This window comes from Lepeophtheirus salmonis, chromosome 7, assembly GCF_016086655.4.
Source record: "Lepeophtheirus salmonis chromosome 7, UVic_Lsal_1.4, whole genome shotgun sequence".
NCBI lineage: Eukaryota > Metazoa > Arthropoda > Copepoda > Siphonostomatoida > Caligidae > Lepeophtheirus > Lepeophtheirus salmonis.
This window is the reverse complement of record NC_052137.2, coordinates 12,052,943-12,065,889: the sequence shown is the minus strand read 5'-3', so window position 1 is coordinate 12,065,889 and position 12,947 is coordinate 12,052,943. Positions and strand designations below refer to the sequence as shown.

At 28.7% G+C, this 12,947-nt stretch overlaps 1 protein-coding gene across 3 annotated transcripts in view; it reads right to left on the bottom strand.

The window, feature by feature from the left end:
• LOC121121480 (FMRFamide receptor-like) overlaps nucleotides 1-12,947 on the bottom strand; it is an 84,544-nt gene that overhangs the window by 2,868 nt on the left and 68,729 nt on the right. For 2 of the 3 annotated variants that reach the window (XM_071889905.1, XM_071889904.1), the window contains exon 2: nucleotides 3,411-3,893. In XM_071889905.1, coding sequence (XP_071746006.1) covers nucleotides 3,411-3,873 — 463 coding nt within the window. In that variant the 5' untranslated portion in view covers nucleotides 3,874-3,893. Of the gene's footprint in view, nucleotides 1-3,410; nucleotides 5,042-12,947 lie in introns of those variants that run through there. The other variant, XM_040716426.2, reaches the window with a different exon arrangement.

Sequence of the window (12,947 nt, the reverse complement as noted above, 5' to 3'; positions counted from 1 at the left end):
AAATATAATTTTACATTTTTTTTATTAACTATAAGGATCAAGCTAGTTTTTATGTATTAATTATCTAATGAAGTTATCTTCCATATATTTTTTAAACTGATGAGTAGTCATGTATTTTTAAGCATTTCTTTCATTATGTTCAAAGAAGTGTTGAAATATTTAATTATTAAATATATATACATATATATTAATATTATATATGGGCAATTATGATTGTAAAGTGGCAAATATATTAACCTTCCTTCTGTATTAAATGTTTGTAAGTTTAAAAAAAATGGTTTGATACGGAATATTATCAATAAAAAAAAGGTATTGGGAACCCAAAAACATCATGTCAAGGATGGCAATGATAAGAAGAAGATGGAAAATGAGGATGTAATAGCTTCATATTTATGTCTTTGTATTCGTCATCTTCATATGTAACCACGACATCAATAAAATTGTCGTAAGTCTAAGCAGTAAATTGCTATATTTTAACTGAGACAAATGGAGGAGGATAAGTAAAATCAAGCTTAATGTAGTACTAGATTCTTCTGCAAGTCTCTTGCTAACAGAGATTGACTGAAAATATTTAATGTTACTTGTACCTAGAATGTTCTTTGCATCTTCATACCGCTTCTGTATGTTTTCTCACAATTGATCTGCATCACTTTTATCAAAATAAGCGACATGATACCTGCTATTACATCTCGACAGAAGTTGAAGAAACAAGTTAGGCCAAGTATTTGATTTTCTAATGGTCGCTGCAGACTAGCTCATGCTACCAACCTTTTCATAGTTCCAACAATTCTATCACAAGGTGACTTGCCGTGGCTTATGGCAAAAATTGACCAGGAACATCTAACACCAATGTCATCAAAATGGTGACAAAGGTTCAAAAAAGGTTTACAGTACTTATACTGACCTGCACCACCATTAGTAAAGTAATGTACTTACTATAGGGGTTTCAAAAATAAAGAAAAACTTGGGAGGCTTGAAACCCCTAAAAAGGTTCTAGCAACACCATTGTGATAACAGCAGCAACAAGAGCGAAAGGACGCCAGTTCCAAGTCTAAAAAAAGAATGAACAAACTAATTTTAAAATTATGTCCAACTTTATAAGCAAGTGATTTTCTATAAACTACTCCTATTTTTAAAAATTTTTCAACTTCTAATCAATATTATGAATTACTGTAGTTCAGTATTCTTTGGTCATTCTATTTAAATCATAAAATAAGTTTTAAAATATAAACACAAACGTAAAATTGACCAAATTTCCGGGGAAAAGTAGCTTAACTTTGAGATCCCACCCTGGGAGCTATGATAAAAAAGCCAACACGATTTTTGGCAAATTGATAGCCCTAAATATGTAAAACATGTCACCAAAGTTTCACATTAATAAAAGTGGGCATTTTATAAAATTTTTTTTGATGAAGTACATACTTGCTAGCGTATTTTAGATTTTCTTTTAATATCAAAATTGATGTCATAAAAATTTAAGTATTCTACTTTTGACTCTGTTTTTGGAATCCTCACACTTCAAAATAGTTGAATACCAAATTTCAAAAGGTTAGCTCTTTTGAATAAAACAATATACAAGAAAAAGTAGTGTCTGGTCATATCACATTAACGCGACGTTTAAATTTTGGTCCAAAAAGTCACTGAGACGAGTATCTACATCTCATGAACGACTCCGAATTTTGTACTGAAATTTGGCACACTTAACATTTCTCATAAATTAGAGCTTGTGTGTCAAAAATTACTCTGATTTGAGAGGGTCAGGTGACATCTTTTATTTATTTTAGTCGATTTGTCGTGGAATAACCCAATACTATATGATTTATTAATATATTACATATATTAATAAATCATATAACACCAAAGACTACCTAATCAATTCTCCATCTTCCATCATTTCCTGGGCCCAAATTTTCTAGCGAAACCTCTTGTTTTAAGTCCCTGTTACCAATCTGAGCCCGTATAAAAAAGAACCGAGACCTGGACCAATAGAACCGCTGAGCCTGAACCGGGCACAACCTTGGAAATACTAAACAATTAGATGTTCACATCGGGACCAACAAACAAAAAGACTTATATCTTACTTTCTATCGAAAATATATCCATCTAATGCCTAGTTTTATTTTATATCAGACCCTAATATATGTTATCACATCACTATAACATCTTATTTCGATAAAGTTAAAATAATATAATTAATTATCCCAATGGAAATATATTTTTCTCAAATTATTCTATTTTTCTCGTCTTTAATCGATAAAAAAACAATGTTTGTACAAAATTTTGCCATTTCATAGAGTCAATACCTACATATTGCATTGATTTAATTCTATTATTCATCAAGATGTATTCGAAATTTGTCCATTTGATTTTGATGTAGTAAAAATATAAACTATAAATATGGCGTCGCCTTTAATTATGATGTAATTTATGACGTCAGTAAAAACCAAGTTGACTATATATAGTCACCTTGGTTAAAATGCTCTACAGAAAAACCACTCACATATATTTAAATTAATATCTATCTATATTAACGTAATTGATTTGGGAAAAAGTAATTTCGTACTTTTTGCTTTATTTCAATGCTTTATAAGAAGTGTTACAATCCTCCCATTTAAGCCAAATATGCTCTGTTCTACTTGATAACTTGTTGCCAACGAGAATTCAACTTCATAATGCTCTTCTTATAGAAGCCATTGTCCCTATTGACAACAATCGGACAAACAATTTTCACAGGCCTCAATTGAGACCTAATTTGCACCCTTAATCGTATTGGTCATAGACAAGAACATATAATAGTCACTTGGTGCCAGATACGGGCCCTAAAGGTGGTGCGTCATCAAAGATGTGTGCAGCCTGGCGTTGTCTTGATGACGTCATTTTGTCTATTATTCAGCAATGCTGGTCGCATCTGTTCGATCGCCAGATTCAAATAGTGGAGTTGTTCACAGTAAAGGGCGGAATTGAGCTGGAAAAAAATCACTCGAACAGCTGTTGTGCAACACTAACCGAATGAGTATCGGCCCGTATACATCACAATTTTTTTTAGTCGCTTTCGACACGTTTTTCCCTTTCAGGTAGCAAAAATATAAAATATTGTGAATTTCTTCCATTGAGACCTCCATACTCGAAGCACGATAATTCACGATTCAACCAGCCAAGCAAAATACTGTCCAAAAATCGTTTGTAGTACACACTTTAACAACAGATTATCGTATGATCCGATGTGATCCATAATGACCAATATATACTTAGTTAAAAAAGGTGTGGGAAATACGAAATTACTTTTTTCCCAAGCTAATATCTTATTAGATAACTTTAAAATTAGGAATAAATACCATTTTGTAGACCGACAAAGTGAAAACATATAATAGATTAATTTAATTATACTAAACTTAAATTATTTTAATCACCAATAAGTCCTATAACTCCAGTTGAGACGAGTAAGACTCCCTCTATCCAGAAACTAATGATCTCCAAATAGGAATCTATGTCTTTTATTCTCTCATAACAAATAAGAGATGATGCATCCATAATATTCTTTTTTGCGAAATCCGAAGAAGATATCTCATCATAAATGGAAGAGTCATTTGCAAACTTTATTTCATGCTCTCCTCTATTTGAATTTGAATTAAAATAATAGAAATAAAGAACGAAGAGATTTCCAGGTAGTCCAAGTGCTGTTACTATGAAAAAACCTATGAGTCGAAATCGTAAGCGATTTCTTTTCCATGTAACTGAAGGATTCCGCTCAGAAGTTTTCCGTATTACACGTGGATTTATTGTTGAGACGGTAAGGTTATTGATTGTGACTGGACCGTGAATGGAAAAAGTAGGTTGCTCAGGAAAGTTGGAGTCGTCTGATGTGATGTACATTATTCTTCAATTCATTCATTCTGTGAGGGGATATACAAGAGAACATATATAAATATACTGTAGAATTTTATTGTACGATAAAAAATAATTTATTAGAGGTTGATTTGATGGTATTTATACTCAGTCCAAGTTATTAAATATAATAATTTCTTAAATATGAGATCTCTCTATCTTTTTGATAGATAATATGCATTTAAAAAAAACAACATAATTTCTTTTGACTGTTCATAGATTTTGTTTTGAGTGCAACTTCACATCCATTCAATGCACTTTTGTGTCATGATTTATTATAGAGTTTTCTTGCATAAAATTTTGAAAGAAATAAATTATTTTTTTCAAACCGATGTTTAAAAATATCATCAAGAATTTATATAATTTTGGTGAGTAGACCCGATTTAGTTATAAAGAGTTTATCACAAAACGTAACCAAAAACATGATGTTATACTCTAAATGAAATTGTCCAATGAATTTGTTTTATTTCTTTAAAAAATGTTATCTAATTCAGTATTGAGTAATAAGTTACTTATTACATATTACTCCGTGAAAAAGTAATTTAGTTATATTATTTATTACATAGAATCCAGATTAATACTTTACATTACTTTTTTTTATATCTTCAAAAGAGATTAACAAAGATAAAATGAATTCGGCAAGTTTCTTATATTTATTAATGATTAAATTGATATTCAGTCTTACTTTTAAATAAATAATTTCTATCATATTTTCTGAATTCACATTTTTTTAAATCATGGATTATTTTTGGTCCTGGATCCTCTTAATAAAATTAGAAAGAATAGTTTTTTACACATTAACAATATAATAAAGTATGTAAATATGGAAATATCAGTTTCTAACTCTGTTTTGTTGAATTTACTATATAAAATTATTTTTCACTAATAGTTCCCAAACTATTTAGCACATGGGCCGAAAAGTCCCAGTCTTAACAACAAAGAAAACACGTTATTTTGCTCAAAATTGTTTTTTTTTTTAAATAATAATTATTTTTATTCTTTTATTTATAATTCAGTATTCAATTTTTGAAGCAGAGTCCCCCAAAACACTTTTCAAGCCATTGATTAGCTTGAACGGTATTTTTTCCCATCAAGAAGTAGTGTAAAATAAAAACACCAAATTGTTTTTATCCATTGTTTTGAAAATAACAAAAGTAGCGTCATCCTTAGCACAATAACGCACAAACTAAAGAACAGATTGTGATAAAACTTTGACAGCTGTTTTTCCAAGTTTGGTACTAACTGAAAATAGAGGAACTAAAAAAAATGTGGAACTTTTCTGCCCACGTGTTATTCTCTAAGTCCCAGACAGTTTATAATTTAGTATTTGTACAATTGATAAGATAGTGGAACGATGTAACTCAATGGACAGTGCGCTCGGGAGAAATGATTATGTTTGTAGATTCTCGTATCGGTGGTTCAAAGAAAATGAAATATACTTAATATATATTGACTTCAAAGATGGAAAGGAGAAAAAAAATAATACATACCTAAAGTATTTAAAGTTTTACAAAATAACTCAAGACTTTTACATTATATTCGACAAACACTTACCTATATCCCCCCAAAAATAGCCCAATCGCAGTATTTGACTTCTTGTTTTTCGTCTTAAGACTTCTATTTATAACTTAAGTATGGGAAGATTCAATTGAATAATATACATTTACCAAGAAGGTATTACATATTACTCAATTAAAAAGTAATTTTGTTATTACTGATTACTTATTTAGCAAAGTAATATTTTTATGTTATGTGTTACTAGAAAAGTAATGTTATTATGTTAATATATTACGAACTAACCTGTTACTACCCAACTCTGTAAATGAGTCAAAAATAACTTGCTTTCTATGTATATTAAGTGGAAGTATTTAAGCTATCAAAATGGGTCAATTGAGGTAAATTAGGACACGTTATTAATCAAGAAGGAGGTAACTGTAATCTGTAGACCATCAATTATTAAAAAGAAAAACAATATCTTATTGGACTAAAAACTGCAAAAATCGGAAAAATAATTGGAAGAAAGATGGAAGAGAACCACTTATCTTTTTCTCTGTTATCATAGTCATACTGGGCTTTATTACAAAGAATTAAAAAGGTGCACTAAGAATAAACCAGAACGACAAAATGCTAAAGGATGAGAAAATAATAACATATTGGGACAGGTCCCAATTTACATAATTATAAAACTAACCATTGAAATGAATTAATAATTATGATAGCCCTATCCTGTATACGAGTTGTGTTCAAAAGTAAGGTGACTTTGTAATTTTAGGAAAAAATATTTATTTATTCGTCAATATTTATGTTGTCCCCTTCAAAGTAATCCCCTTCAGATACAAGACACATGTACAACAGCTTTTTCCTATCCTCGAAGCACTTCTTATAAGCACTTTTTGTTATAGTCTTGAGCTCTTCCAGCGATGCAGTCTTCATCTCCTCAATTATTGTAAATCTCCGTCCTTTCATAGGTTTCTTCAGTTTTGGCAACAAGAAAAAGGCACATGGGGGCAAATCTGGTGAAAATGGTGCCTGAGTCATGATTCATGTCGTGTTCTTTTTGGTCAAAAAATCTAAAAACGGTATTAATTATTATATTTAAATTCAGAAAGAAATCAACATTTAATTGCTGATGCTACTATTCAGCGAATGATTTCATTTGCTGAATAATTTTCAAAATATCAAATAATCTCAAACATAATCTATATGACTTATATAGTCTAATTAGTATGTTTATTAAGACGAATAGTGTATTTTTGGTGTTTCATCACTTGTTAGTGTATCCCATGATCAAAGAAGGGATCTGTGTAAAGGAAAAACTAAGTTTAGAAATTAAAAAAACAAAAAAAAAAAACAAAAAAACTGGTTCTAATGCTTGAACAAAAATCAAGAAGGGGAGAATATCTCAATTTATTATTTTACTTCACATATACATACAGTCCAATATTTAATAGAGATATTTGAGTCAATTATTGACTTTGTAGTCAAATTTGTCTGATGAATTAAGATACTCAAGTATTTTAGCTATAGTTTAGAGCATGGATTTTATTTGAGACACCTAAATTGGCCCCGATATATCCTTGTATATAAAATGTATCAATTTCTCTTTCTTATATTGTGACGATCAATTTTGATTACTTTAAGTTCAATTTAGGAGACAACCAAAGGGTTAATAAGAATAATTTGTTGATGGAATGGATGATAATTCTGTGAATATTACAATTGTAATCCACACTTAATTTTGAGAAAAATAATTCAAGCCTGATTTCGTATTGAGGGCCACATTTCTTGGCGAATACATTTCGTCTCCTCATTGCAAACAAAATTAACACTGCTTATATAGTACGGATTTTGCAACTTCATATCTGCATGAAAGCATTATTTGAGAATGTCATGTTAATGGGTGTGTTAATACGTTACTATGTAATTTTTTTCTAACAATAATACTGATAATTGTATATCCATTCAAGCCTGATATAATGCTCTAATACCTTTTTACATTTGACGGTATGGTATTTTATTTATGCGTGTATGACATGTTCATGCCATATAATAATCTTTTGTTGAACTGGATTTCTATAGAATCTTTAGAAAATTTATTGGATTTAAGACTTCTATTTTTCTTACAAAAATCATTGAAAATTTCAATTACTTTTTCCAGAAAATAAATTAAATTTTTAAAATAGTTTTTATGAGACAGTCACAAAACCTCTTAATTGGGAAGGGGATTTAGACAATTGTCACAATTTAAGGATAAATTATTGTTAAAAATAATAATATAGAATGTTGTCATAATTCTGCTGTTAATTGATTTTTGGACGGGCACAGCGCCATTGGGAATGCACTTAATACTAATCATTAGTAGAAAAGTAATATTATTACAATAATATATTATTAATATATCACTTTGCTAAATAAGTAATACAACAAAAATACTTTTTAATTGAATCTGTAATTACTGAAGGAAGTTATTAATAAAATGTATAAGTTTATGTATGATATAATGTGAAAGTCTTGAGTTATTTTTTGAAATTAATGTTGAATAATGAAAGAAACAGGTGCTATATTTTATTATTTGTAGAAATACTAAATTATAAAGTATCAGTGAACCAAAGAATAAATAGTTTTGCAAGTATGCGTAAAGAATAAGTAAGAATTCTAAATTCAACGATGCAAAGTTAGAAAATGCAATTTTATATTTATATACTTGATTTTTGTTAGGTTGTAAAAAAAACTATTTTGTCTATTTCTATTAAGAGGATCCAGGAGCAAAAATGAATAATGATTTAAAATATTGCTAATGTAGATAATGTAGTATATATTATTTTTTGAAGGGTAGAACTGTATATTAATTTACCAATATTCACCAAATCATTATTCAATCCTCACCGAATTGATAGTAGAATTCTTCATCTCTTAAGGGGATATCGACAAATATAAGTTATCTCAAGTAAAGGAATCTTATTACTCTGGATTCTAAGTAATATAACTGAATTACTGAAATAGCTTCTATTTTTTTTTAATAATATAAGTACAAATTTCATTTTAAAATAGTTTTATGAAATTTTCCTTTGGGATATGTTTATATTTGCTTTACTTTATCTAGTTAAAATAAAGTAAACTTGAATAAATATATATTAAAAAATAACAACGATTGGTAACGAATATACATTTTAGCAAAGATATGGGTTACAGTGAGTTGAACCTATGAAAAGAAAATTGTGTGAGTCCTTTATTTTAAAGTATTTAGTTTTTTTTTTATAAAATAAATTTTGAATCTTTTTTTAAGAAAATAATTTCACACAGGCACCATATTTTCACATTAAAGTACCTGGCCTATCGCAAGGGTCCCTAATGTCCCTGTGAAAAACCAGTATTGATTGTAGGGTTATCATTTATTACTATTATTATTGCAATTATTGATCTTGAAATATCCTTTTGAGTGAAGTTTTTCTATTTATCTTATGTTTTTTATTGAAATGAATATATGATATAACCCTAATCGAGATGATATCCTAACATGAATATTAGTGTTGGGGTTCAGTCTGAAAATGATAAACCGGTCTGAGACCATTATGATTTTTATTGGGACGAATTAATTTGATCATTTGGGCAGCGGAGTTCGGGGTGACTTGTCTCAAACAATGATTTGGCCTTGATTGGTTTTACAAAAAATTGGCATTTAAAATTTGGTCTACACCGATTCTATAGATGAATTGTTGATGACGTAAGTTGTATTTCAAAATACTGAAGATTGGCACAATCACGTCATATGAAGTTAAATATGTTTCATGAATCTAGATAAGGGAGAAATCTGCTAACAGATTATGACCGAAGAAAATCAGTCAATATTTTGAGACCGAAAACATCGGTTCACAATTTGAAAACTATTAAATTGGGGTCTCCAGTCTGAGATCGTGTCCTGAACCAAAATATTGGTCCCCAAAAATTACTTAAGACTGAACCTTAAAAAAACAAACATCGGTCTTGGACCGGGTCTTAACACTAAAATATATCTGCAAAACATAGAATATATAGAGGAAAACAAAAATTCAAAATATGAATGAATTTGTTCTTTTAATAGAAAAACAAAAACAAATCTAGAACTCATTAAACTAAAATAATCTTAATCATCATTAAACCATAAATTATTCACTAGGAAGTCTAATTTATATGAACAAATATTTTTTTGCTGAAAATATTTTCGACAAGTTCTGGTAGAGTCCTCAATAAAATATAAAACAAATCAATATTGGTGCTAAACTACACCTATTGGAACCAAATACTCTTTTTTAAATAAAATCCTAATTATTTATTTTTCAAATAAGGTTCTTTGACCTCAAACCAAATGAAAAACCGATGTGTTATTCTTTTTTAAACAAAACTCTTAAAATATGGCGATTTTATAAAAAGTCAACAAAATTTTACTTTTTCAAAATATTTTGAATGTTATATTCAATCCTAATAATATATGATCTATAATTAATTGGTTTTTTGAGAATTTTGGGTATTTTTTACCTTTTTAGTGGTTTGAACAAAGCTTTCAAAAATATAAAATATTAATGATCCAGAAAATTATTCTATTTTTTTGCAATATTATATCTTATTTCAAATATGTGCTTTTATTTTTATTGTGATCCTCAAATAATTAGAAATTGCAATTTAAATATTAATAAACAGTCATATTTTTATGGTCTTTCTTTAAAAAGGAGTAAGACTTTGGGTTTGCAATCGTTTTGAATTCAAAGGAATTTATTTGAAGAATAAATAAATAAGGTATCATTTATAACAGAGTATTTGGTTCTGGAAGGTTTAGCTCAGCTGCAATTTTGATTGAGTATTGAATAAATTAATTAAATTTTACTGAAGATAGAATTAATAAGAGATTAATAAAGTTATTTATAAATACTCCGTTATTAATTATATTTAATTAGTTTCTTTCCTTTGTATACAATATAATTAGTTACCAGAAGTTTTAAAAGTTTCAACACTTAACTTCAATAAGTTTAAGGTTAAAAAAAAAAAAATCCTAGTTATATTGTTGCTGATTTTTTTTTTAAATTTTAATATATTTTACAATTTTTAAAAATTTTTTTCTCTCATGATACAAAAATATATTAATGAATGTTATTGATGACATCCTTATACCATTTAAAATTTTGGGAAAGTAAAAAAAAATATATTTTATATTTGCTTCCAATAACAAACTTGTAAAAGATACAAACATTCAAATATATTTTTATATAGGATTTACATAACTAAACTTCATTTTGAGTATATTTGAGAAAAAAATATTTATGTCATGTTTTAATCCATAGATCAGATGACTCTCTGATGTATGGATTTCTTGGGTATCTATGTGAATAGGTTAGGAAAAAAGTAATTCCGTATTTTTTGCTTTCAATGCTTTATAAGAAGTGTTATAATCATCCGATTTAAGCCAAGTATCCCCTGCTCTGTTTGATAACTCGTTTCCCACGAGAGGTCAACTTAATAATGCCCTTTTCGTAGACGCCCTTGTCCCTATTGTCAAAAAACCATTTGGGGGAGTTTCTTGCCTCTTTCCAACCTGTTGTACTTCATCTTCGTTGTAAGAAGGTGACGCCTTCCCCTGATGTAGGACTTCAAGCCAATTTGCTTTAATGGACCCGTTGATCCCAGCTAGGAAGCGGCCAGTCCTCTTTTTGGCTTTGTGTAAACCGCATGAGGAATTGAAAAGCCCGTATTCGCCTTCCGTTGCTTGCAAATGTCATAGTCGGTGCTCCTGGTATATTTTGTGACTTTTATGATTCCCTTAGCAACGTTGTCACCCTAAAGCAATTATGCAATGACTCTACGTTTGTCCCCTTGTCACTGAACAGATTAAGTTTATAAAAAAGTTGTTGTCTATGGACTGTGCTTTCAGAGGAAGTTAGAGCGTAGCATGGTCAATGCACAAGGTTTAAAAAAACCAAAAAATTAGAAATATGTTGGGATACTTCTGCCCACACCAGTATATATAACATGTAAGTATAAATTTTGTATGTTTACATTTTTTTCATTGAAGCATCATTGATATTATTTTTTCTATGTTTGTAAGGAAAAATATATGTCCCAAATGTACTCGTGCAAAAATAACTCTTTGAAGTATGACTATCACATTTTGTGAGCATGACGGTCAAATAATTAATATTCTCAAGGTATACTTTTGAATTTATTATTAAAAAATTAATGAAAAACATTGCACGTAAAAAAACAACACTTTATTTTATTTTAGCTAATACTTTATGACTTTTAATGTTATATTTAGAGATGTCCTTTAAAAATAACATTTTCCTTAATGTGGCCCTTTGATTGTAAATTCTTTCAACTTTGGTATACAGGGGCCTAGCAGTAAAAAGTCTCATAATATTTATCTTAGTAAAAAAAAAACAAAAAAAAACCGGTCCTCACAAGACATTACGAACCGTTTGATAATTTTGCCGATTTATTTGAACATTCTCCCATAGAGTTTGTATGTGGAGGATTCATTTTTAACAAATAGGCTGTGTAGTTAAAGTTCAGCGTGTCTTATTAAAAAATGAAATAAAAGTACAGTACATATTTAAATTAGAAAATAATAAATGTGACTTTAAATGAGGTTTAGCAACAAGTGTGTCTTGCTAAAGCTCAGGTCTTCATATATATATATATAAAGAATAAGAGAAATGTATATACTAATAAAGCAAAGTTTATCTGTCTATCTGTTGTCAATGCCTAATTATTCTAAGCAATGCTAGGTACTTCTATTAGTAATTGTAAGACGATTCAAGTTTTCCTCTTACCAACATACACTCTTTTTTTAATTTACGGTCATCACAATTTATCCAATATTCACAATCCTTATGATACACTTATTGCAGCTAAAGACGTCATCATTTTATAGAATTCTTAGCAGCAATTAAATGTTTCAAATCGTTATATTTATACGTTGTCCAGTAGAGGAAATAAAATGAAATATGATTGTATATTTTTTCGATCAATAGTAGTTTACAAAATATTAATATATCCTTAGAAATATAAATATATATTTTATCTACATATGATGTAAGCTATCATGCATTTTAAATACAACCGTTGCTAAAAATGTATCGATACATCAATAAGTATTTACAAAAAGTACATACATACGAACAAGAAATGCAATAATAAAATATTGACAAGTTTCCAAAAAAAAAGTATAAATAAAGAACTTCACTTTAAAAAGTTGTTTATTGATTTCCATTAACACTTATCATTGATTGGTAAAAATCAATCCGAAAATTAATTCCTTTTGTATTAGATACATAGTTTATAGAGTGTTTTCTTGTAACGTCAACATTCTTGAGGTTAGTCATTTTGAGGGTTCTAAACAACAAAGTTTTAAAACAATGAAAACTTTTTTTTCATAAATATAAAGGGAAAGTAAACTAAAAATAGAGATCAAAATGGGACCAACAAATAAAAAAACTTCCCTCATTCAAGAATATATCCCCTCTAAACTCTAGTTTTATTATATACTAGTTGTAGTCTCCGGTATTGTTCGGAGTAATATAAACCCTGTCCAT